Source organism: Eptatretus burgeri, unplaced genomic scaffold, assembly GCF_056783735.1.
Source record: "Eptatretus burgeri isolate ZD-2024b unplaced genomic scaffold, Ebu_testis_v1 Ebu_testis_scaffold_247, whole genome shotgun sequence".
Lineage (NCBI taxonomy): Eukaryota > Metazoa > Chordata > Myxini > Myxiniformes > Myxinidae > Eptatretus > Eptatretus burgeri.
Genome location: NW_028222197.1, coordinates 30,797 through 57,554, shown reverse-complemented (window position 1 = coordinate 57,554; position 26,758 = coordinate 30,797). Strand labels below are relative to the sequence as shown.

At 47.4% G+C, this 26,758-nt stretch overlaps 2 protein-coding genes across 7 annotated transcripts in view; both read left to right on the top strand.

Moving 5' to 3' along the window:
* Positions 1-31: 31 nt before the first annotated feature.
* LOC147007368 (netrin-1-like) overlaps positions 32-26,758 on the top strand; it is a 42,245-nt gene continuing 15,518 nt past the window's right edge. For 4 of the 6 annotated variants that reach the window (XM_085867255.1, XM_085867253.1, XM_085867257.1 and 1 more), the window contains exons 1-6: positions 8,857-9,093; positions 12,086-12,235; positions 24,677-24,832; positions 25,949-26,083; positions 26,194-26,343; positions 26,451-26,541. In XM_085867255.1, the coding sequence (XP_085723381.1) occupies positions 9,006-9,093; positions 12,086-12,235; positions 24,677-24,832; positions 25,949-26,083; positions 26,194-26,343; positions 26,451-26,541 (770 nt within the window). In that variant the 5' untranslated portion in view covers positions 8,857-9,005. Of the gene's footprint in view, positions 1,282-1,445; positions 1,641-8,856; positions 9,094-12,085; positions 12,236-24,676; positions 24,833-25,948; positions 26,084-26,193; positions 26,344-26,450; positions 26,542-26,758 lie in introns of those variants that run through there. The other 2 variants (XM_085867256.1, XM_085867254.1) reach the window with 2 other exon arrangements.
* Positions 8,786-26,758, top strand: part of LOC147007367 (cell adhesion molecule 3-like) — a 46,710-nt gene continuing 28,737 nt past the window's right edge. The window contains exon 1 of the mRNA XM_085867260.1: positions 8,786-8,850. The gene's annotated coding sequence lies outside the window, so the exon portion shown is untranslated. The remainder of the gene's footprint in view (positions 8,851-26,758) is intronic.

The window sequence follows — 26,758 nt, the reverse complement described above, 5'->3', positions numbered from 1 at the left end:
TCTCCACATTCACCAAGTACGCAAAGGTTAACATCACCACATTCACCAAGCATGCAAAGGTTAACATCACCCTCTATTGGTCCACCACCGCTGACTCCGAAACCAGTTGTCCCTAATACTGGGCCACATCCCCATCAGGGCATGGGACATGTCTCCCAAGCACCAAAGGCTCGCATTACCCTCTCCAGGTACACCACCATGGACCCTGAAACCCCCACCAAGAGCTTCAAGGTAATTTGCCCATTTTCGATCTTTCATTCCCAAAACATTCCATTTTGTCCACGTGGGAAGTCCTTTTTGTGCTTTAATCAGGATTTGCTTCTGCAATCTCCCATTTGACGGTCCACGAGGGCCAAACTCGGGGTTAGTGAAAAGCACGGGTGACCAATGACGGCCCCCATCACTTTCCCATCCCTCGACCACCACCCTTCAGAACTCGCAAGGCTCAACACGTGTTTTTCATTCCCATCCGATCAGTTTATCGAATGTCAGGCCTGAGCAGCGGGTTTGTGAAAAACGTGTACCGCATGCTGTAGCCAACCCACAAGGTGGGACTAAGAGGGGCATTTGTGTTCGTTGACCGTTTCTCGCTCAGTACCAGCCAACCAGCTCGGAAGAACCTTTTGCTTCACAGGACCAGAGTTCCTTTGGCAGCCGGACCCCCATCCGAAGCAGATTGTAGAAATATCTCCGAGTCAACAGTTTCCACTCATTGAATAAGATCCAGAAATACCCAAACAAACTCATGTCCTCTCTACAAATGTCACCGACAAACCAGATGGCCGGACCTCCGGGGAAAATGGACGAGAGCTAAGTTCTCCCAAGTCGTAGAAAAGAAGTCTTTCAACAAAGAAATATCCAGCCTCGAAGCAGACCATAATAGAGACAAGACCACGGACAACACCATGAAGAGGAGCCCGCTCTTCAAGCTGAGTCCATTCCTCGAATGAAGACAACATTATTATCCGAAGTGGAGGAAGACTTCGACGAGCTGACATTCATCTTGGAGTCCGTCACCCGACACTCCTTCCCAACGGACAGTCACGTCTCCAAACTGATCGTCGGACACTTCCATCGGGAAGCACAACACCCAGGTCGACACACGACCTTTGCAGCTGTACGGGGTGGAGGCTATTGGATTATTATCAATCGAAACCCATGACCTCGTCAAAAGGGTCATCAACCGATGCTGCATCGTGTGCCGCAAGCGAAGAGGTAACCTTCTCACCTGATTCATGGCCGATCTACCGAAGCACAGACTCGAAGACTCCTTTTACCAAGGTGGGAATGGATGATTGTCTTACACAATAATGGTTATAAAACACATCATCGAACTATTTCATTCCATCACGATTTGTACTGTTCAACCTTTGATCTGTTTACGTTCCGTTACCTTTGTGACTTTGCAAGCACGTCATGATTTATTCGTTTATTTGTGTCTGCAGTTACCCGTTGTATTAAAGAGAGCAGTCACGAATCTCCAGTACCTTTACCTGTTCGCGACAATCTTTGAACGACGCGTTGAAACTTGCTGGTGGAATCAAAGCTACGTGTTAAGTGAACGCTTCGAGTTTCCTGATGATATTTCAGGGAGTATTTGGCCCGATATGTTGTCGTGGATCAGGTATTGCGTGGCGGAGGTATGCGCTCCACCGAGTGCCCTTGTAGTTTGTTTTGTAAAGATATGAAATATATAACTACATTCGATGCAGACATGCTTTCTCTGATAGAACATGGTCATCATGTCCATGGTAACCCGCAAGGGCGTGTTAACTCAGTGAGCAGTTACTCTTTCCCACAAACTGTTACCGTGTTAAGTTTTTATTTAATTTTTGCTCCTCACCCACTGTCCCATGAAACCACTTTTTCGAGTAGTACAGGTGGTTGTATTAATTGGCATTTTTTTTAACACTTCCTTGTGAACTTTAATTTGTTGAAACCAGATTGGACCAGTTCATTAATTTTTTTCTGAGCAAATGCAACCCGTGGCTTTACTGATGGGGATATAAAGGGTGGGGTAGGGAGAGATGAGGGAGGGGGGTGGAGGAGGAGCGAGGAGGGATGGGGAGCAAGAAGGTAGGGGGATCGAGATGGGGTGGAGGAGTGAGGATGGGTGGAGGAGTAAGGACATTGGTCAACTGGGCAGGAAGAACCTTGGTCAGGGAGTTAGAGTTCCTTGTTCAAGAACTACAGAGTTCCTTGTCTGAGATGGGAGAACCTGCCGGAAGGACAAAAGTCTCTGCAGCACTTCACAGATCTAAGCTTCATGGGAGAATAGCCAGATGGAAGCCACTCCTGAGAAAAAGGTCACATGACAGCACGTCTGGAATTCGCAAAAAGGCGCGTGAAACACTTGGGAGACCATGAGGTCAAAATATTCTGTGGTCTGATGAATCGAAAATGGAACTTTTTGGTCTGAATTCAAAGCGCTCGGTCGAGCGGAAACCGAGCACAGGTCATCATGAGCCATCTAACACCATCCCCACCGTGGATCATTGTGGTGTGCTGGTGCAGAGGCTCCTCATCGAGTAAACCTTCATCTGATTTGTTGTAAACAAGATTAAAGAGGACTCGAACGATGAATGAAGTGATGAGGTATAAAATGACGTCATGCATGTACAAGAGGGAGGGTAACATGTCATGGATGGGATTTCCATTCACAATATTCAACTCCAGACAGACATCGTGACATTCACTAAATCAATGAGTTCCTGTGTTAGTACACAGCACGGATCAGCACGGGGAACACATGTTCTCGGTACGGAGTGAACGTCACGTACCGGGTCTGGACCCCTTGTCCTCGGGTGAACCTCCCGGACCGACCACGTATCCTCCATCGGAGCCGCTAGTGGATCCCGGGCTGTTCACTCCGAGATCTCGGGTCATGGTGGACCGCACGACGTGTCGGGTGAAGGACGGTACGCTGTGGTATCCGAGTGAAGAGCGCGAGCTATTCCGGTAACAGCGAACCACGTGATCGCGGTGTCTGATTGGTTCCCGCCAAATCTCGTGTCCACGGTTTAAAATAAATACAAAACGTGAAAGTTTCGTTTTAACGGATTGTTTGTGTTTCAGATTGTGTTGTGAAAGTAATCGTCAACAATTACGCAAAGATTGGTATTACCCATCAATGAAACGATGGGTCTTACATGTGAGTATGTATCCAAGCAAAGGATTCAAGATCGGAAAAACCTTTTATTGTTTGTATTCCAAAAACGAACTTTGTAACAATACAGGACAAACGAATGGCAAATCAACGAACCAAAGGGGGAAACCAGGAGCAGATCCTGCGAGTGAAAGACAAAAACTGAAAAGGAATTCCCACTTGAAGAGAATGAAACATGTTGGGAATGAAAGATTGAGGATCTCAGCACAGGAAGGAAAACTATATCATTACAACGTACACTGCACATTCCAATGATAAAACCACCAACTGAGGATCTTATCGACGTGGTGGACCCCATTTGCCTTGAGGAGGTGAAATTGGATTTTCTGAAGGGCGTCGACGTTCTCGATGAGCGCTTGTGCTTCACAGACTTGGGGAGAATGATCCTCTCGAGCGACGAGAAGATGCAGGTGATGGTTGTGAGACGGGTGAAGAGGAGGAATAAAGGGTTCTGCCTCTCAGGCTGGGAGTTTGTTTAGATGGAGTTGACGTTTGAAGGAAACACGGAGGAACATCACTGTTCATCTCGGTTGGGAGTGTTGAGATGGAGTTGATGGTTGCAGTAAAAATTGATTAACATCACTGCTCTGACTCGGTAGAAATTGTTGAGATAGAGTTGATGTTTGAAGGAAACATGGAGGAACATCACTGCTCTGTCTTGGTTGAGATTGTTGAGATGGAGTTGATGTTTGAAGGAAACATCGAGGAACCTGACGATTCTGTCTCCATTGGGAGTGTTGAGATGGAGTTGATGGTTGAAATAAAAATGGATTAATGTCACTGTTCTATCTTGGTTGAGATTGTTGAGATAGAGTTGATGTTTGAAGGAAACATGGAGGAACATCACTGCTCTGTCTTGGTTGAGATGGAGTTGATGGTTGAAATAAAAATGGATTCATGTCACTGTTCTGTCTTGGTTGATATGGAGTTTATATTTGAAGGAAACATAGAGGAACATGACTATTCTGTCTCCGACGTGGAGTGTTGAGATGGAGTTGATGGTTGCAGTAAAAATGGATTAACGCCAATGTTCCGTCTCGGTTGAGATTGTTGAGATGGAGTTGATGTTTGAAGGAAACATGGAGGAACATCACTGCTCTGTCTTGGTTGAGATGGAGTTGATGGTTGAAATAAAAATGGATTAGCATCACTGTTCTGTCTCGGTTGAGATTGTTGAGATGGAGTTGATGTTTGAAGGAAACACGGAGGAACATCACTGTTGTGTCTTGGTTGATATGGAGTTTATATTTGAACGAAACATGGAGGAACATGACTATTCTGTCTCCGTTGGGAGTGTTGAGATGGAGTTGATGGTTGCAGTAAAAATTGATTAACATCACTGTTCTGTCTCGGTTGAGATTGTTGAGATGGAGTTGATGTTTGAAGGAAACATGGAGGAACGTCAGTGCTCTATCTTGGTTGAGATGGAGTTGATGGTTGAAATAGAAATGGATTAATGTCACTGTTCTGTCTTGGTTGATATGGAGTTTATATTTGAAGGAAACATCGAGGAACATGACTATTCTGTCTCCATTGGGAGTGTTGAGATGGAGTTGATGGTTGCAGTAAAAATGGATTAACATCACTGTTCTGTCTCTGTTAAGATTGTTGAGATGGAGTTGATGGTTGAAGGAAACATGGAGGAACATCACTGCTCTGTTTTGGTTGAGATGGAGTTGATGGTTGCAGTGAAAATGGATTAACATCACTGTTCCGTCTCGGTTGAGATTTTTGAGATGGAGTTGATCTTTGAAAGAAACATAGAGGAACATCACTGCTCTGTCTCTGTTGAGATGGAGTTGATGGATGAAGTAAAAATGGATTAATGTCACAGTTCTGTCTTGGTTGATATGAAGTTTATATTTGAAGGAAACATCGAGGAACATGTCTATTCTGTTTCCGTTGGGAGTGTTGAGATGGAGTTGATGGTTGCAGTGAAAATGGATTCACATCACTGTTCCTTCTCGGTTGAGATGGAGTTGATGATTGAAGTGAAAATGGAGGAACATCACTGTTCCGTCTCAGTTGAGATTGTTGAGATGAAATTGATGTTTGAAAGAAATGTGGAGGAACATCACTGCTCTGTCTCCGTTGAGATTGAGTTGACATTAGGTATTCTCTCATTTGATTTAAACAATTATCCATCCTCCCCCCACTCCGTTCTGGAGGTGATGTCAGTAAGTTACGGATGCGCATTGATACCAGCGAGTTCATTGTAAAAACAGCGATACTTGGAGTGACGCCTCCTTGCACCCCATCAGAAGCAGCTCGAAACAACCTTGACATCCTGAATCGGTCATCTCTCATCCGCTCGTCGTTTGAGCTGTTGGGTCTCTGATCACTGCTCGATCTCTTCATCACCTGCACCGAAGGGTGAGCAATACTACAAACTGGACAAGCAGGGCCAACAGTAACTGCTGAAGCACCAACAAGGATTCCTCTTCCTGCGGGACAAAACATTGTCAGTTAAAACTGATGTAATGATCAATGCATTAGATAAGACTATAAGGGCACTCTTCGCCATCACAACGTCGCCAGATATGCCTCCACCCACATTATTACATCATTACAATACATGTACGAGGTTTTATTTTAATCCCTGAATCCAGATTCAAAATATTAAATAATTCTGGCTGTGAGACCATGTGTCCGATCAGGTTGAAAATTAAAACATATATTTCTCATGACTACCGGATCATAATTGTGACATTTGACATCGATTGATGAAGCAGTTTAAGAGAAATATTATTTTAAAGATTTTTGTTGAATCCAATATCACTGCCACACCATGTGACCTATTAATTATTTGTGGACATCTTGGTTTTTAAAGGTTTATTCTTTCTTTTTAATCATAATTGTCAAACCATGTGACCTATGACGTCATATGTGGAGGTCCTTTTTGTTCCTCGTGGATAGGCGATCATACCTGTAAAATTTCGCCTCGATCCGTTCATCCGTTTCGGAGAAGATTTTTGAAGGCTTTTATGTTAAAACAACATGGTTTCTGAACCGTTCAACCGATGATGTCATCATTTTTTTCCCCCATACAATTTAGCCCAAGATGACCCTCAAAAATTTCCCGACTGCTCGAATAAAGCGTTTCACATATGCAATTATGACGTCATAACTATGACATCATCAAAAAATCACACATTTCCCATGGAGAGTCCTTGTTGTGAGCCAAGTTTCAATTTTTTCCACGAAGCGGTTTCAGAGATACAGAGGTCCAGAGTTTTCACAACATGTCTGCCACATTGCGTGACCTATGACGTCATAATTATAACTGAAACATTCCACATCATAGTAGTCGCACCAATGGTGAAAATTTTGTCAATCGGATAAGCGGTTGCAGAGAAAACAGAAAATTAAAACAGACGTATAAGCCCAGAAAATAATGCGTCCGGTGACTTCGTCAGCAGAGGCAGAAAAAAAACGTTGAAGGACAAATCGTTTTACCACTACCTGAAGCCCATGCCCACCCACAGATGGGATATTAGTGCGTACGCATACACACACACACACACATACGAACACACACACAGACACACACACACACATACGAACACACAAACACAGTCACACACACCCAGTCACACACACACATACGAACACACACGCACACACACATACACACACACACACACGCACACACACCTACAATCACACACACACACACACACACACACACAGTCACACACACCCAGTCACACACACCCAGTCAAACACACCCAGTCACACACACATACAAACACATACACACACATACACACACATGCACACACACATACACACACGCACACACACATACACACGCCTACAATGATACACACACATGCACACACACACCCAGTCACACACCCAGTCACAGACACATACAAACTCACACACACTTACACACAATCATATACACACACACACACAAACACACACGCACACACAACCGAGTCAACACATACACACATACACACACATACACACACGTACACACAACCCAGTCACACACACCTACAATCACACACACACATACAAACACAGTCACACACACATACACACACACAGTCATGCACACATACACATACACGCACACACACACACCCAGTCACACACACATGCACACACACACACCTACAATCACACACATACACACACACAACCCAGTCACACACACCTACAATCACACACACACACACACATACAAACACAGTCACACACACATACACACACACAGTCACGCACACATACACATACACGCACACACACCTACAATCACACACACACACACCCAATCACACACACATGCACACACACACACCCAGTCACACACACATACAAACAGTCACACACACATACACACACAGTCACATACATACACACAGTCACACACACGCACATACACACACACATACACACAGTTACACACACGCACACACACGCACGTACACACACACACACAGTCACACACACACACACGCACACACACACACACACACACACACACTGACAAACACACACAAACACACACGCACACAGTCACACAACCCAGTCACACACACACACACACTGACAAACACACACACACACACACGCACACAGTCACACAACCCAGTCACACACATGCACACAGTCACAAACACATGAACACACACACACACACACACACAGTCACACACATGAACACACATACACAGTCACACCCACATACAAACACAGTTACACACACATGAACACACATACACAGTCACACCCACATACAAACACAGTTACACACACATGAACACAAACACACACAAACACACATATACAGTCACGCACACACACACACTCACACACTCCGGAACAAAGCATGAAGGTTTTATCGTAATGAGACCACGTGACCCCGTTGTGACGAGTTTGTTGAACTCACCTGTTAAACATGTCCGTTCACACGACCGCAGGTCGGCGGTTCCATTCCCACCCGAGTCCTTCCAACGCCGATGAACACACGAGCCTTGACGGGCCAAACGTCCTCCTCGTTATTCTCGAAACGGGTTCCCGGGGTCGTCACTCGTCCCTGATAGTCCGAGTTCACATGAGAGACCCCAATGAGAGACGGGTCGAGTCTTTCGACTCAGTGATAAATATTATAACTGGTTTAATAATCAGGATAATAACGTGAGATCCCGCACAAGGAACTTCAACACAGGAGGACGCGAGACCCGAGAAAAGCCTGTACAATGGTTGCCAACCTCGTGCTGTTTGTCCGGGCTCGATCCTTTAACATGCTGAGCATCGAGTAAGGAAGCAGCAAGTAAAACCGAGTGTGGTTTAACAATGGTTTGTTGTTATTGTCCTGGAGAACGTGAAACGGGAATAAAAATAATATTATTATTGATGACGTAGTAAAGTGATGAGGGTGATTAAACAGACATCTTGGTGTTACACGTGAATCGGAGGAGAGGCCTTCCTTCCGCGACTCGACGTTTCAACCAATCACAACGCGTCGCCTTTCCTCGTCACCATCCGTCAGAGGTTATCGCCACGCCTCCACTATCTTGACCAATCACAGCTCGTTTCGATCTGCAGCTTGCCAGAGTAACTCCGCCCACACGACACACGTTGCGTCCCTTGACCAATCAGGAACAGCGAGCGAAACCAAAGCGTCCCGGGATGAGGAGAGTCACAGTTTCATCTTCCACCACGACCTGGTGTTGTCCCGTCTCGTGTTGTTTGTGGATTTGTTTTCCTTCTCCTTGTTGTGTGTTGGTTTGGGGTTTTTAATGGTTTCTTCACCGTTGTTCTCTTCACCGGTTCTCGGCTCCCGTCGTTCTCTCCTTCCGGAACAAGGACGTGTTGCCAAACAATGGGGCTCGGATTTTTACTGTCATTGAACGAGAGGGTATTGTTTTCCCTCACACTCCACCTGATGCTGCTGTTCGTGTGTGCTCGTGGTGAGTTCCTTCATTCCATGTGCTCGTGGCACGTCGTTGTCAGGGCCTCGTTCACCCGAGGGAAACGGGGACACGTGTCCTGGGGCCTCCACCCCCCAATGTCTTCGATTTCAGTTTTCCCTTCAGTGTAAAACAAGGATTATTAAATATTTATATATATATATCGAGAGGTTGCGGCCGATAACGGTCACGGGCCTTGAGAAGGCCACAGTATGTGATAGGCCTCAGGCCTAGAAAAGCTTTCCCTGAAGCGGTGGTTGTTGTGGCTATTGTTATTGTTGTTGTTGTTGTTGTTGTGAAGGTCATGTTCAAGTGATATTCCGTTTTCCGGAGCGAAATGATTCGATTTTGGTGAAGATTTGACGAGTCTCGTGGGAAGTAGTTTCACTAACCTAGTCGGTTGTTCACCTGTTCAAGGGATCCTTACTTTCTGTGTCGGCGGAGTCCGATTCCAGGAACAACATATCGAGCGTCGCTTCACGTCTCGTTCCTTGTTGTTCCACGACTCAAATTCAATCAAATGTACCTTGGTAGTGGTAACAGTGTTACACAATCCCTTTGACGGGTTAATTGCACACTTTGCCAATCTTCATTCATGTGGAATCCATTCAGGTCAGGTCAGGTGTGGGAGCATACGCCAGAGCAGCGCGTCGCTGCATCCACTTTCCACCGGTACTCCAGGGGCCTCCGTCTGGCCATCCCCCAGGCAGATGCCTAGCCCATCCCCATTTCCTTGAGATGCCGATCAACCTGCTGCAACTACGAGGTGCGTGGTCGGCCCATTGGCCTCCTCCACTCACGAGACTCCCTCACTGAGAGAATCTGGTGAGCAGGATCAGCGTCAGGAAAACGAGCCACATGTCCATACAGCCGCAGCTGACGCTCACGGACGATGCAGATAACAAATTCTCATCTGAGTCTCTCTCAGCAACCGCTCGTTGGACACAAAGTCCGACCAGCGACAGCCAAAGATTCTCCGAAGAGACCTGGTACCAAAATAATTAAGTCTCCGTCTCAGATCCTTGGTCAGAGTCCAAGTGTCACATCCCTTGAGCAAGATGAGAAGCACCAAGGACCTGAAGACTCGGACTTTATCCTCCTGCACAGGTACCGGCAGTGCTACACCCCATGATCCAGTGAATCCATGACTCCTCAGGCCCGACCCAGACATCTATTGACCTCTGGCTCACAGCCAGCAGAGACATGAATATCACTGCGAAGGTAAGTGAATCTCTCCACGACCTCAACATCCTCACCACAATCAGGCACAGACAGGACAGCAGCATCCAAGATACCATTGAAAGCCTGGATCTTAGTTTTGACCCAGGAAACCCGTAATCCCAGCGGCTCCAACTCCTCATTCAGCACCTCGAAGGCTCTCAAATGGATTTCTAAAGTCTCCGCAAAGATGACCGCATCATCTGAGAAATCAAAGTCAGAGATCTTGACATTCCCAAATGATGCACCGCAGCTTGATCTCTCCGACATTCTCCCTAGAATCCAGTCCATACAAGTGCTGAAAAGTGTGCGAGCCAGTACACACCAATAACAAGTGGAAACTAGAGGGGGAACACTCGGGAGAGTGCAAAACCTCCGCCGCCAATACTGCTGGGTCACTCAAGTGAACCATATCTTATTCATTAAATATGTCAACAGTGCTGACAGTTATAGTTCTTTTCTCCAAATTATTTTTTGGGGTGGGGGGGGGGGTTGGAAATCACTTAAAACATGTAGAAATGCAAAAAAAAGAAATCGAAATTTTGTTGAAAAAAAGTTGCAAAAATTTTTTTTTTCTCGAACAATTATTTTGGGGGGGGGTTGGAAATCACTTAAAACATGTAGAAATGCAAAAAAAAAATCTTTTTTTGGGGCGGGGGTAACAATTTTTTTTGGGGGGGGGGTTGGAAATCACTTAGAACATGAAGAAATGCAAAAAAAAAAATCAAAATTTTGTTGAAAAAAAGTTGCAAAAATTTTTTTTCTCGAACAATTTTTTTTTTTTTTTGGGGGGGGGGGGGGGTTGGAAATCACTTAAAACATGTAGAAATGAAAAAAAATTCTTTTTTGGGGGGGGGTAACAATTTTTTTGGGGGGGGGTTGGAAATCACTTAAAACATGTAGAAATGCAAAAAAAAAATCTCTATTTTTTGGGGGGGGGTAACAATTTTTTTTGGGGGGGTGGGATGGAACAAGTCCAAAATTTAATGACATGTCCCTTGGACCATACCTAACCCCCCCCCCCACCAAGTTTCGTCGAAATCCGTCGAGGAGTTTTTCCGTAATACTGTTCACAAACAAACAAACAAACAGACAAACAAACAAACAAACAGAAACAAACAAACAAACAGAAAACAAACAGAAAACAAACAAACACAGAAAACAGTAACCTCCATCCATCTTCGAAGATGGCAGAGGTTAATAAGTCAGAGATGGAACCACCACATCTCACAGCACTCTCTGTACCAGATTAGAGTTCAGTCATCAGATCGATCAGTTTTGGTGGCATCCCACGAAGACCAAGAATCCTCCAGAGGACATCCCGATTCACTGAATCAAGCGCTTCACAGAGATCAACATAAGCTGCAAGCAGCCCCTGCCGAAAGTCTCTTCTGCGTTCGGTGAGGACCCGAAAAGGAAGGATACGGTCAATCCTTGACCTCTTTGGTGTAAAGCCTGACCGCTCTGGACGCCGTTTTTCATTTTCGCCCCTCCTTGCATACCCCATTTAAAATCCCGCGAGGGCTCGGCGAACCGGCCAGTGATGTGAAATTGTGAATCGTGTAAAGTGTCTTTGATTGGCTGATGTAGCAGATATATTTGTGCTTCGTTATGCTGTGGAGTAATTATCACGATGATTTGTGAAAGCTGATGCTTTGGAAACATCTCATTCCATGCTGATCATGATCAGTTGTACAAAAGATCATTTCTGTACTCATTGTAGGGTGATGCCCCTCTCTCAACCGCCATCCTCTCTGCCCCCACCACCTTTCAGAGTATGATTTATTGACGGTGAAAGGTGGTTCTGCGATCCTTGGAGGAACGATTCAGCTCGATTGTTGGAGAAAAGCACCGCAGGATACAAGGAGTATACTGCAGTGGGAGAGGCAACCACATGAAGTTCTCTTTTTCGAAAACATGATGGGTGAGTGAGTGGAAGGAATCTGCTAAATGAATGTGTTTTGCACAACAGGAATGGTCGGGAAGTATTACAAACCTTTTATGAACAACTGGATATCTTCCGGGCAGCACCTCCACCACGGGCAGTTTTAAGGTCAGATCGCTGACTTAATATTGTTACGAATTTGGAAACCTTGTGCACACAGACAGACAACAGTCCCTAAGCTTAGTTATTTCGGTAAGCATGTGTTTATAGTTAGAATCCCTCCTTCTGTCTTATGGGAATTTCGTGTGTGCGCTACGAGTTATTTTATAGTTAGAATTTAGATATCAACCTCAACAACAACAACAACAGCGGACGTCGCCTCGCTCCACCGTCGCCATTACACACGTGGCCTTAGGTGAGGAGGTAGGCGGAGTTACAATCGTCTCAGCTCCGACTCTGCCCCAGAAAGGTGGGAGTTGCCCCGCCTACCATGCGCCTGTCCAATGAGGGACGGCCAGCGGATCGCGTGATGCAACCGTCCAATCAGGAGGCGAGTGGCGAGGAAAGAAATCCCTCCCACCTGAAGAGGGTTCTGAGTGGGGAAAGTGAGCTCTGGATGGTTTTGTGGGCATTCGCTGGGAGGATTCGTTACAGCTCTGCGTTGGGCGTTCGTTGGAGTTTTGCTGGGTCTTGTCCGTGACCCTGATTCTCGCCCTGGGACTCTGACTACTCGACTCGAGTTCCTCCGCGGGCACGAGCCCCACGCGTGTGACCGTGGGCTGAGCTGCACGTCTTGCAGGTGCCGCACTGTGGAGTACCCCCTCCAAATGGACCCGACCTCACGCCGTCAAAATATTGGCGACCACGGTCCTCCAAGTGACCCGTGACCTTTCGGAGTTGTCCAAGAGTCACGATCTAAATTCCAGGTGTTCGGTGGGAGACGACTCCACTGCTCCACCTCGTGGTCGTTTATCGCTGTCGAACCCCGGCCCACAACAATATAACCGTTCGATGTCCTCAGATCCGTCCGTCCATAAAACAATTTTTATTTTTCTATCTCCTCCGAGACGTCTCGGACGATTGAGTTCTAACTTGACACGATGATAATACAAATTGCTCTCTATAGATCCTCTGAGCCCTTTTTCGCATTTTCGCCTCGGGTCAAGGTTACAGGGTCATCAAGTGCAAAATGACCAATAGGTCGAATGGCCTATCAGGAAGCATCAGACGGTAGAATGCATAATGGGTTACATAGGGATTATTAAGATTTAATTTGACCGGCTAGTTTCTCGTTAACTCTGTCGTCTGGCCCTGTTTATTGGGCCACACGAGGTCCGTTGACTTCAGCACGGCTTCGCGCGGTTATTTTAAGTTCAATTTAAATTATCTTTTCACTTTTCATCGTCGATCAGGTTGATTAACACTCGGTTGCATCAAGTTTTGTATCCGAGCTGACTGTCAAACCCGCTCGGGTGTATTATTTAATAATTTTAAATACACAGTCATGACCCGTGAAGAGCTGGAACACATAACAGATCAGGACACAACATAACAAAAGAAACAGCAGGAGAAAGGAGAATGCCATCATTAGGGTGGAGGGAGAACATCGAGGGAGACGGACAAACAAGCGATGCAGGTAACGATGAGGTGTAGGGGAGAACGCAAGGTGTGGACAATATGGGTAAACAAGCCAAATTTTGGGAGGTGTGGGGGAGTGTTTTTAACGGGTGCAGAAAAGATCGTGGCTTTGCATATGGGGGGTGACTTGAGATGGTGGTGAACAGCTGTCTTGAAGACCTGGTGGGAAGAATGAGATCGAAGAGAGTGTGGAAGGTGCTTCCACAGGTGAGAGAAAAAGAAAGAATAAATGAGTAGAGGTGAGCATGTTGGAGCGTTTGAGCCCTGCAGATACCTGGAAGGGGGGGGGCTAAATCCACAGAGAGAGAGAGAGAGGGGGCAGAGTGTGCAAGACGAGAAAGGAGGCGGTAGAAGACAAACAGAGCACTGACCTATCTGCGATGGCAACTTGATCGACCTATAGACTCACCTTCGTCGCGAGAGATTGCGATGATATTGAAGGCCTTGGTTTCCATGGCGTCGAGCTGAGCAAGGTGTGAGGCAGGGGAGTAAGCCCAGAGGGGAGAGCAGTACTCCATCGAGTTGCGGATGAAAGATTTGTCGTTGGATAGGAATTCAGGTGTGTCAAGGAAGGACTTTGCACGACGGACAATGGCCGGTCGGATTTTTTGGATGTCTGGCTTTGGAGGCCAACTTTGAAATGTGGCTTGCCCAAGAGAGATCATGACTGAGAGTGAGACCCAAGAGTTTGAGTGACCGAACCTCTTTGAGAGGATTGTTCAGAAAGTCGATTTGTGGAAGAGAGAGAGAGAGTGAATGTGTGGGATTTCTCAGGGTAATAAAGACATTCCAAGATTGTGATTTTTGTGAAGGTCTGAAGAGAGTGAAGAGGCTGCTGTCTGCTTGGCTGAAGGATGAGGGATGTCACGGCTGAGGGTGGAGCCATCATTAAAATGATAAAGAGGATTTTCCAGAGTCAGAGGTCATTGATGAAGAATAGGAATAGGATTGGGCCAAGAACACTGCCTTGCGGCACTCCACCCGTGACAGGGAGAGGAGAAGATAGAGTTCCATTGAGAGCGACACATTGGCTATGAGAGTAGAGCAAGTCATCAATCCAAGACTGGAGTTGGCCTTGGATTCCATAGTTGGAGAGTTTGGAGAGCAGGGCATAATGCCAGACTGTATCGAAAGCTCGAGATCCGTCCAGAAAGACGGCGCTGATCTCATATCTGACATTGAGACCCTCCATCCATTGTTGGGTGAGCACGTCCAAGGTGGAGTAACCTGGTCTGAATCCGAATTGATGATCTGAGATGAGGTTGTTGGAGAAAAGGAATGATTTCACATCAACTGCGATGATGGATTCCATGACCTTGCTTATGATTGGAAGTAAGATAATTGGTCTGTAGTTAAGGGCATCCATTATTGCACTTTTTATGCAGTGCGGTGATGTTGGCTGATTTCCTAGGAGATGGAAGGATGGCCTATGGCAAATGATAGGGTGAAAAGGGTAGAGAGAAGGGAGTGCAAGTGCAGCAGAGCAGATTTTTAAGGCACATGAGCTGATGCTTGTCCAAAAGTCCAGTTGCAGATCAAAGTCTGGGTTTGTCAGAAACATTTTACTCTTCTCAGATGCAAAAGATACAGACTCCAGGAACAATTGGGAACGATTGGGAAAGGTGGTAGAGAGAGAGAGAGAGAGAGAGAGAGAGAGAGAGAGAGAGAGAGAGAGAGAGAGAGAGAGAGAGAGAGAGAGAGAGAGAGAGAGAGAGAGAGAGAGAGAGAGAGAGAGAGAGAGAGAGAGAGAGAGAGAGAGAGAGAGAGAGAGAGAGAGAGAGAGAGAGAGAGAGAGAGAGAGAACAAAAAAAAAGAGGTTGGGACACAAAATTTTGAAGCAAACACAGAATTGAGGCATTCGGCCTTCTCACCAGTAGAGTCGACTATGGTGCTATTGGAAATGATGGAAGGGATGGAAGGGGAGTGTACACCAGAGACAGACTTCCAAGGTGCCAACAGGTTTAAGAGGATAGAGACAAGTTTGAAAGCTCATTGTTGAGATTGGACAGATGTTATTTACTGGCTCTCCTGAGAGTAGATTCACTCTTGTTGCGGACTTTGTGGAATGATCTTCGGTTGCATTTGCCTTCCAGGTGGAGAATTCAAGTTGTTTGAAGGCGTCGGTCAGAGCAGGACCAGGGGGAGCAGATTGGAGGGGTAGGGGGGGTGAGGGTTGGATGGAACTGACATGGAGGGGTTTAACACCACGAATGGACGTGAAGGGAAAATTTTGGTTGTGTGCACACAGCCTTGAGGGATGAGGGGAAATGGATTGAGCTGAAGGATCATAAGTAACAACACATGGAATAAAAGGAGCCAAAACGAGGCCAAAAAAAACAAAGACGGAGTGGAAGCACACTCGACTATCACCAGAACCGGAGGCCCGACTGAACTTGGGGAAATAATTAATTGATTCAAGACAGCAGGATACGGTTGAGGAAAGAAAAATTGACAAAACAGGAATATAAAATGGAGCAATTTTTTAAATTCCGTGAACAAACTTTGGCACATCATGGGTGATGAAAGTTGCAGTCAAGTTTCATCGAAATCGTTTGTGTAGTTTCAGAGAAGAAGTTGCAAGTGTTTATAGATGGACAGACGGACGGACGAGGCACCACCCCACAAGTTCTGCAGGACGTCGTTCCAGGTGAGCTCAAACTATAACAGCAAACCACGACGTAACTGGTCTGGGGAACTTCGCTTCGATGAACTGAATTGAGCGAGGGCCGATCTGTCGTCCTCGTGTGCCGGACCCCGTTTTTTGATTGCATCATTGAGTGTGTCCTCCTTCGGAGGGCATTTTAACCTGCTGTCAAATCTCCTGGCATCGGCGTGTTTACATTAAATATCTCAAAACACTTTACAAAACGAGGAGGCCAAAGCAACCCAATCTGAGCCTTAGGAATTTAGAATTTTGTCAGGGTACCAGCACACAGGGTCTAATCTTTGTGAAAGGTATTCTGGTATCTTTGGAGCCTTTTCCACCATAATGGGAAGACGAAGCCCTGTGTCAGTTTGACAAGTGAGTGTTACACGCCTGAAGGTCACCATCTAACTTCTGACTCAATGGGTCTGTGTAATACTGTTGCGGTCTGGGTATCGGCTGCGAGCACAACTGCGAGGTGGAGCAGTAGGGTCGACTCTACCGAACACCCGGAATCTAGATCGTACCTTTCAGAAAACTCTGAGGGTACGGGTCCCTTGCCGGACCGCAAATCGTCAATAATTCCACCACGTGGTCCAGGGTTATTTTGCCAATCTTCAAAATACCTAGAGCTCCACGTGGCGAGTTACCGAGTATTCACACCCTCGACGGCCCTCGTACTAGTCCGGCCGTAAGCGTGCCCGGCCCGTACGCAACCCGAGCGGAGGGTTGCCGAAGTTCCGTCGGTCCAAATGTACATTTACAGTGGCAACAGCCTTTGTAATTCACCAACACACGTCATGCTAAGCCAATGGAAGGAACACAGCAACGAACTGATACATTTAACAAATGTATTTATTTTAATGGGGAAAGGGAAAAGCACGCAAGAAGCAGTTATCACGACTAATGAGATGTAAGTATTTGTACGTTTGAGGGGGGGGGTATGCATTCAAAGGGTAATTAGGATGTTTAATTAGGTATGCCATGCTGTTCGAGTTTACCAGGATCTCGATGTAATAAGTAGCAATTCAGTGGTGATAAGTTGTCTAGTAAATGTTCATTTCTTCAAGGGGGAAATGATAATTGTCACGTAATTAGATAGGGACACGGGATAGGGTAAGTGTGTCTGCGTAAACCCCTTTTCGTAGTCCCTGGAGGCTGGCCGTGACGTCACAGGACAGGGCTGCGGATGGCTCCGCCCCGTGTTCACGATTGGCGGAGGGCGACGGCGGTGGGCCAATAAAACGGCTCGATTGGAAGTGACGAGGACGGGAGGCTAAAAAGGTTCTGTTCGGGGTCGAAAAGGAAGAGGAAGAAGATCGGGACAAAAAGATCGTGTTTTTTTGGTGTGGAGGCTGTTGCGCGGGAAGCGTACTTGTTGTTGTGCTGATTCGATCGTGTTCTTCATCGTGTCTTGGAGCCTTGCTGAGCCTCGTGCCTCACCTTGGTTGGCTCTGGGGTTCTGCTGACTCGGAGTACGGGGTCGAACGGCGGGCGGACCTGCCTCCCTCTCCTGCTCGCAATTTGGCGCCAGAACTGGTTCCCTGGCGGCTGTGAGCGGACTTGGGCCAGGACCAGGAGGTCGACAACACCACGGTTTCTCCTGCCCCCCCCCCCCCGACGAGAGCAAGGCCAGCTCGTCCGACGCTCATCCAGGGACAGTTGCGTCCACACCACGGTCCAGCCTGACCACCAGAAGTAGCTACGTTTTGTGTGTGTGTGTGTGTGTGTGTGTGTGTGTGTGTGTGTGTGTGTGTGTGTGTGTGTGTGTGTGTGTGTGTGTGTGTGTGTGTACTTGGCGCCTTAGAGGGTTGAGAATTGTATATTCATTGGAATTGTCTGTGTTTTTCCCCACGCCCGATCCCACACCATCCCGTCGAATCGCCCCGGATCCCTTTTCTTGCCGAGTCTTGTTATTTCTGGTTAATAATAAAAACAAATAAACATCATCAACTCAGTGAAAAGTGACTCGTGCCACCTTCCTCGTCCCGTTTGCGGTAGAGCGATTAGAACCGCCATGTTTGGGTTATAAATAAATAAACCGCCTCCATCGTTTCGGCTCATTCTACGTTGGCGGGACTGTTCAAGTCCCGTGGATGTCACATTGGTGTCAGGGTGTTGGATGTTCGAACCCCTCTAAATTATATTTGGTATCGGGAGAATATGCCAAGATTAAAATCTCGCCACGAATTGGAATATAAAATCATTACAGAAAAGCGCGCGAGCGCGGGAAAATTTTGGCGGGATTTTTCAAATTTAAATAAATTGGCGGCAAACGGGACTTCTGCACCATGGCGGATGTGCAGATGTTTGAGGAGGAAGGTCACGTGTCTGGCAGCGAGTCGGGGAAAGAAGGGAGAGACGGGGGTAGGGTTGGAACCTCCCCCATTCCGAGCGTGGACCGTGCTTCATCGCCCGTAACGGGGCCGGCAGCGCTGGAAACCGGTGTGATGACGATCCAGACACTGTTGGAACGTTTAATAGCGGAAATGACGGCACAAATGGAAAATCAATTCGTGACACAGAGGGCAGAAATGACGGCACAAATGGAAAATCAATTCGTGACACAGAGGGCAGAAATGACGGCACAGGGGGCAGAAATGACGGCACAAATGGAAAATCAATTCGTGACACAGAGGGCAGAAATGACGGCACAAATGGAAAATCAATTCGTGACACGGAGGGCAGAAATGACGGCACAAATGGAAAATCAATTCGTGACACAGAGGGCAGAAATGACGGCACAGGGGGCAGAGATGGCGGATCGATTGGGGGTAATGGGGGAACAGTTGGGTGCACGGATTGATTTAATGAGGGATGAATTGGGGGAAAAGATGGAGAAAATGAAAACTGAGATGCAGGAGTGTGTGGATGTTCAATTGGGGGAAATACAAAGTAAATTCGAGGATAGATTGGAGGAAACAAAGGTGGAAATTACATTGGAGGGGGAAAATATACGGAAAAAATTGGTAGATAAAATTGATGCAACGAACATTCGGGTTGATAAAGTGGATGAAAGCCTGGAACGTCATCGTGCCTGTGTGGATGCTCGTATGCAGCTGCAAATAGAAGAGTGGGGAGAGCTGAGGAAGCAAGGGATGAATTTGGCGGAGGAGGTAAAAGGATTGGAGGCTCGTTTGGACGAACAAGATAAAATTATGAGCCAAGATGAAGACTTGGATAAAGGCCTGGTAGAGCCGTCTTTTGTAAGTAGAGTGTCCGGGTTGGTTGAGGAGCAACTACAAACTCGCGACGGAGCCTTGGAGGAGGTTGTGCGGGCCCAGAAGATCCTGCGGGAAGAGGTGAATCGGTCCATTCAACGTTTGGAACAGGAGGCAAAATTGACCCATGAGACCCTCACCACAAAACATCTTTGGCCACAGTGGGCTCCGAAATTGGATACGCAGCCACAAGGGTGTTTGATCCCTGGGCTGGATTCGGACAAGGGAGAAACTGAGAAGCGGGCCACCGTAAAAGTGATCCCCCTGGTAAATTTCGACGGGTCAGGGAGCGTTGAAGCTTTTCTGACGCAATTTGAGTGCATTTCCCGACTAAACGGGTGGAATGAGCAGGAAAGTACAGGGAATTTGGTGGCAACGTTGCGGGGACCAGCCGCAGATGTGTTAAACGTGATCGCGGCGGGGATGTTGACCAGCTCCCACATTTGCGAGGCGTTGAGCCGTCGGTTTGGGTTCGCGGCAAACTGTGATCTGGTGCGGGCCCAGCTCCAGCACCGCAGATTAAAGCCGGGTGAGACAATGCAGGAGCTGGCACAGGACATTTACCAATCAGTCAGGATCGCGTATCGGGACCTTACAGTGGAGGCATGGGACAGACTGGCACTCGAGAATTTTTTAGCTGCTCTTCCTGACCCTGAGGTCCGAGCGCAAGTGGAGCTACAGGATCCACCCACCGTTCACCGAGCGGCTGAGTGCGCAGCCAGGCTGGCCTCGTGGAGGCGGCCGGGTCGGGTGCCCGAGAGGCCATCGGTGACGGTCCGACAGGCGGAGATCCAGGATCAAGGAGAGGGGCTGGGAGAAATTGGCATTACCCAAATGTTTCAGGAAAATTGCCAGAAACTGTCGAGTTTGATAAAGGGTAATCCGGTAGTTAGTGCAGCAAAGCGGCGGGGTCCAGCCCAGCCAATAGAGCAATTCGATTATGGCCGAGGGGGTCCGGAACCGGAAGAGACATTTCACCGATACTCACGGGGGCCTTTTATGGGGAGTTGTTTCCGGTGCGGGCGAAGAGGACACATGCAACGACATTGCCGGTACCCGGCGATGGAGGGACCCTCCAATAGACTTTTAGACTCGGAGAGGGTGAATCCTCCTGCTGAACCGCCAGGTCTATCCGAGATGCCCTTTCATAGGTCGGGTCCGGAGATCACTGTCGGGGGTCGGGGAGACTAGATTGGGCTGAGCATATACGGCCATGCTCGGCTGCTGAGATTGTGGCGAAGTGCCCTCCTTTGGTGGAAAAAAAATGAATTGTGGGAAAATTGGCATGGGTTTGTAAGTTCTGCTGGGTTTTAGAGTGACAATCGGGACAGTGGGTAATTGGTAACAAAGCGGGCACAAGTGGCTGTCCAATGGCTGGTGCGTGGATCGGGTGAGAAGTGCTGTGTGAGTTGTTTTAAGTTAAGAAGTGAAATGTATGGTGCACACATTGATTTTTTATTGGACAGGGTGTGGTAACAGGGAAGGTCATGGTCGGCGAAGTGTTAGAAATGCAGGTGTCACATGTAAGGCCGATGGGGTGGGGGAGTCATGTGGGTTTTGTGGGTGGGGATGATGTGCTTGTCCACAGGGATTGCTGAAGCTCACGGTGAGCGGGAATTGCGACCCCCTTCAAGGAGATTCACCCCTGGTGGCTAATGGTGACAGTGTCTGGAGGCAACTGGGAGAGGGTCTGGTTGGGCGACCAAGGCGGGTAGGACCTTGGCGACCCAGGAAGGCCCGAGGAGCCAGTGAGACCCCTTCCAGTGTGTTGTACGGGATTAGAGCTGATGGCTACCAGGGGGGAGGGAATCAAAGGGAGCGGGGCGGAGAAACGTCCGGGTTGGACTAAAGCTTACCTGTGGGCATGGTTGCACCTGAGATGCCCCCATCATCTTGTGGTAACCCACCCCACGGCCACGACGGGATTCAGCCTGCATGATTAAAATGAGGACCATGACCTAGAAATGTGATGATGACCATGGTGTGAGTGTTGTGAAGATGTATGAGTCCCACTCGATCCCGCACAACTTGACATGTGCAGCAAGGGCATGATGTCCGCATAATTTTGGGGCAAGCAAATTTGAAAATTGGCTCCCCAGGTAACGCTGGGTCTATTAGCATCCACTGGGGGAGGCGGTCAAGTGTAAATATCCTGTGAATAGTGTCGTTAAGGCTTAGAGTAGGAATGTAAAGTATAAGTGTTGTGTTTTTGTGGAACCTTTTGTTTCCCCTCCCCAGATCACTGGAAGAGTGCTGGGCAAGAGCGATGATCCAGAAGATGGAGTGCAACTTCGCTCAGTGCTCTCATGTGATAAAATAAAATAAAATAAAAAAAAAACGAATGATTGTTTAGGCGAGGATAAGGCCATAATGGGGTAGTACATTAAGCAGGATAGGTAAGTTAGCTGCGACTCGCTGCCCATTGCCCCTCCTACTTTATTTCGTTAGGTTAATTAGGTGTGAGTCAGTAAGTGTTAAGGCTGGTACGGTAGCGCCTGTGATATACCTTGCAGGAGCTGCGGTACCAGAGGAGGGGGCAGTGTTACGTTTGAGGGGGGGTATGCATTCAAAGGGTAATTAGGATGTTTAATTAGGTATGCCATGCTGTTCGAGTTTACCAGGATCTCGATGTAATAAGTAGCAATTCAGTGGTGATAAGTTGTCTAGTAAATGTTCATTTCTTCAAGGGGGAAAATTGTCACGTAATTAGATAGGGACACGGGATAGGGTGAGTGTGTCTGCGTAAACCCCTTTTAGTAGTCCCTGGAGGCTGGCCGTGACGTCACAGGACAGGGCTGCGGATGGCTCCGCCCCGTGATCACGATTGGCGGAGGGCGACGGCGGTGGGCCAATAAAACGGCTCGATTGGAAGTGACGAGGACGGGAGGATAAAAAGGTTCTGTTCGGGGTCGAAAAGGAAGAGGAAGAAGATCGGGACAAAAAGATCGTGTTTTTTTGGTGTGGAGGCTGTTGCGCGGGAAGCGTACTTGTTGTTGTGCTGATTCGATCATGTTCTTCATCGTGTCTTGGAGCCTTGCTGAGCCTCGTGCCTCACCTTGGTTGGCTCTGGGGTTCTGCTGACTCGGAGTACGCGGTCGAACGGCGGGCGGACCTGCCTCCCTCTCCTGCTCGCAATTTGGCGCCAGAACTGGTTCCCTGGCGGCTGTGAGCCGACTTGGGCCAGGACCAGGAGGTCGACAACACCACGGTTTCTCCTGCCCCCCTGACGAGAGCAAGGCCAGCTCGTCCGACGCTCATCCAGGGACAGTTGCGTCCACACCACGGTCCAGCCTGACCACCAGAAGTAGCTACGTTTTGTGTGTGTGTGTGTGTGTGTGTGTGTGTGTGTGTGTGTGTGTGTGTGAGTGTGTGTGTGTGTACTTGGCGCCTTAGAGGGTTTGAGAATTGTATATTCATTGGAATTGTCTGTGTTTTTCCCCACGCCCGATCCCACACCATCCCGTCGAATCGCCCCGGATCCCTTTTCTTGCCGAGTCTTGTTATTTCTGGTTAATAATAAAAACAAATAAACATCATCAACTCAGTGAAAAGTGACTCGTGCCACCTTCCTCGTCCCGTTTGCGGTAGAGCGATTAGAACCGCCATGTTTGGGTTATAAATAAATAAACCGCCTCCATCGTTTCGGCTCATTCTACGTTGGCGGGACTGTTCAAGTCCCGTGGACGTCACAGTATGTACAGCAAAGAGCACTTATACAATTCCTACTTACAGACAGGCTCACAAATACACACACACAAGAACCGGTGGCCACAACCTTTATTGAGGCCTCCAGCCCAGAGGGAAAGGCGAGCTGAAGACCAGAGCCTACACGCGGATCTGTCCGCCTCGTGCGGGTACGTTGAGGTGGCGGGACTCGAACCTGTAGCAGCCCAGGCGTCCACACGACCGGGCTTCCGGCGATCGGAGGCTGGCAGGGCGAAGTCTGGCAAGACGAAACACTGGCTTTCCAAAAGAACAACCACCACCGGGGACCTTTCACGTGTGAGGCGAACGTGATAACCACTCTTGGTCAGGCGAACGTGATCACCACTCGTGTCAGGCGAACGTGATCACCACTCGTATCAGGCGAACGTGATCACCACTCGTGTCAGGCGAACGTGATCACCACTCGCGTCAGGCGAACGTGATCACCACTCGTGTCAGGCGAATGTGATCACCACTCGCGTCCCAAGTTTCTCTCTCCCGGAAAAACGGAGCCGGACCTTTATTCTTCCCCCTCTCTCAGCCGAACCTCGGTGTCGTGGTCTATGTCTTCCCTCATTGGCTGGTTTTTGGCGCGCAGAATGCGCTCGTCGCCCTGTCATTGGCCAAAACGGGCGCCAATGCCGTTGATTGGACCGGTGGGGGGGGGGGTGCATGACGGCCGTCGCTGCAGACCGCCCACCAAACAGGCAGGGGAACATTATCTTGCTTGGGCTCCGCCCACATACGTGCTGACACGCACGTAGGCAATGGCGTTGGTCAGAGAGAGGTGAAGGTGAGGATGATGCTGGTGTTGTTGTAGATGATGTTGGTGGTGTAAAAATAAAAGAAAACCCTGACTATCAAAATCACTCACAGCGCATGTACATTTATTCACCCATTAAACAAGGGACGGGGACCCAAACGAAACAACACATACTTATCGATATAACTGTTCTATAGGACCTGTATGTTGAGTTGAGTAAACTTCCAAATTCGTAACAATACATGATACCAAACCCTACTGTACCTGCAGAACAGCAGGATGATATTTTACTCTCAAATCATATTCTGTTTGATATTCAAAGTATACTCGATAACTTAAATACAAGTATGCTACCTCTGATTTATTGTGTTAAGCTGGAGGACTAAAATAGGGAAAGGTGACTCGATTAAAGAGAGGCCAGGAGAGAATAAAATGAGGGAGTTCAGGATCAGCCAAACTAAATAAGATGATTTTTTTATGCCGTTAACCTCACCTCTTTAATCCCCCAGTGACAAGCGATCCACGAATACAGTTGGTGTCATGGCAGCCACATCGATCCATCATTTCAATCCACAGCCTTAAAGAGGAGGATGATGGGATTTACACCTGCACAGATTATAGGAGGGAAACTCCGCTCACCGGTGATACACGTGTCAATGTTTGGGGTATGAATGTCTTACAGAACACACACACACACACACACACACACACACACACACACACACACACACACACACACACACACACACACACACACACACACACACACACAAACACACACACACTTGTGCAGCATCGGCTATTCCTGAAATATAATATAACTTATGGGATTGCTGTGAATGATGTTCACCTCAAAACACGGTTCCCTCACCTGAAGTAACAACCTTTATCGTCTGACATTTTCCACAAGCCGCGTGACGTCCCTTCTCGAAAGTTTGCCACATGGCACATACCGTGCTCCTGGACCTTTCCGATGCCACTGGTATTGTTCTCAAGAATAACAATGACGCTCCGAATTCTGTTTGAATTATAATCCGACACATTGTGTTCCTTCTGAAAATGTTTTTAAATTTTGTTGATCTGGGTTCTTTTTAATTTTTTTATTTTTGAATGAAGTTCAGTTGGCTGCAACTGGATGGGTATAAGGTGGAGAAGTATCAGCATAATCCCGAATCCTATCCACGTTCCTCCTGATGACTTCATCTTTGCTTTTTTCTGTTTCACCGTTCCTTCTGATTACTCAGGGTCGTCTGATCAAAGCGGGGTTGCATCGAAACGGGATGTCTTGGTAACCGATCATCACTGCCAGCAGTTATAAAGTAGCAATTCCAGTGATGTCTCTTTTCTATGACGTAACACACCAGCACACAAACACCATACAACATACACAAGCACCACACCAAACAAGATCTTGGAAAGGGTCTGCTATCTCTGATTGCTCTTTTTGTTGTTTTATTGGTGACTGAGTCCTGCACTGTATGTTTCTGATGCAGGAGGCATCGAGTGCTGATGTGCAGGTCCTTGAGGGATAACAATCAGCACGTCGTTGCCTCGTTTACGAATGCACTTAATTGCTTGCTATTGTTGTGATGCTATTCCAAAATGACAAGCTCTGTTGTTCCATCATTGTATCAAAATGTTTTTGTGTCTGAATCGCTGAACATATAGTTACCGTTTAGAAAACTCTTTCCTTGTTATTTACCTTGCTCTTTTTTTCCCCACCAACCTTTCCTATGTTCAACATCTGCTCCAAACTCTTTCATCCTCGAACACTTGCATAGTCCCTCCAAGTCAGCCAGTCGTGAGTGGCCCTGAGAAGCCAATCGGGGAAAACGAATCGATCGAACTTTTGTGCACAAGTAATCTAGGCCGTCCAGCAGGAATGATCTTTTGGCTGAAAGACGAGAAGCTTCTTTGTAAGCTATTCATTTCCCTGTTGGTTGATCTTGGATTTCGTTAATTTCTGGTGGTTGCCATAATGTCTCATTTCCTTATTTTGGTTTCCACTTACTTGCTGTATTCCCAGATGGGAAGACCCATCAAGTAGTTTTGAAGGGCAAGGTCAGAAACACTGTCAGAATCCTGGGTAATCGTCGGGATGATGGACGTCACGTGATGTGTATTGTGAGTCACCTGACCGGCACGCTGTGGGCAAACTGGACTTTGCAAGTTGAGTGTAAGTGTGATGTGTGACACCATGACTCATTCAATTCAATACAGCTTGAACTGTTCAGTGTTATGAATGCAGAACCCTTCTTCTTCTTCTGTTGTTCCAATCTCTAGATCCCCCAGAGCTGGAGATCTCGAAGACATCCGGGTGGTCGTCTGTGGGAGAAGAGCTGAAGTATGAATGCAGAGCAAAGGGAAGGCCAAGGTTGGTGTGGAATTGATGATCACAGTCACAGTGTTTGTGTGGGTGGGTTTAGGAGGGGTGGACAAAGTAATGAAGGAGTTATGAACCGGACAAGAGGCATTCTGGGAAGATTCAGCCAATGATTGTGTTGTTAATTCAAGGATAAGTCAGACTCGGATTGGTATGTAATAATCGTCATAAAGTTAAGGGGAACGAGGAACAGAGAAAAATGTGCAAA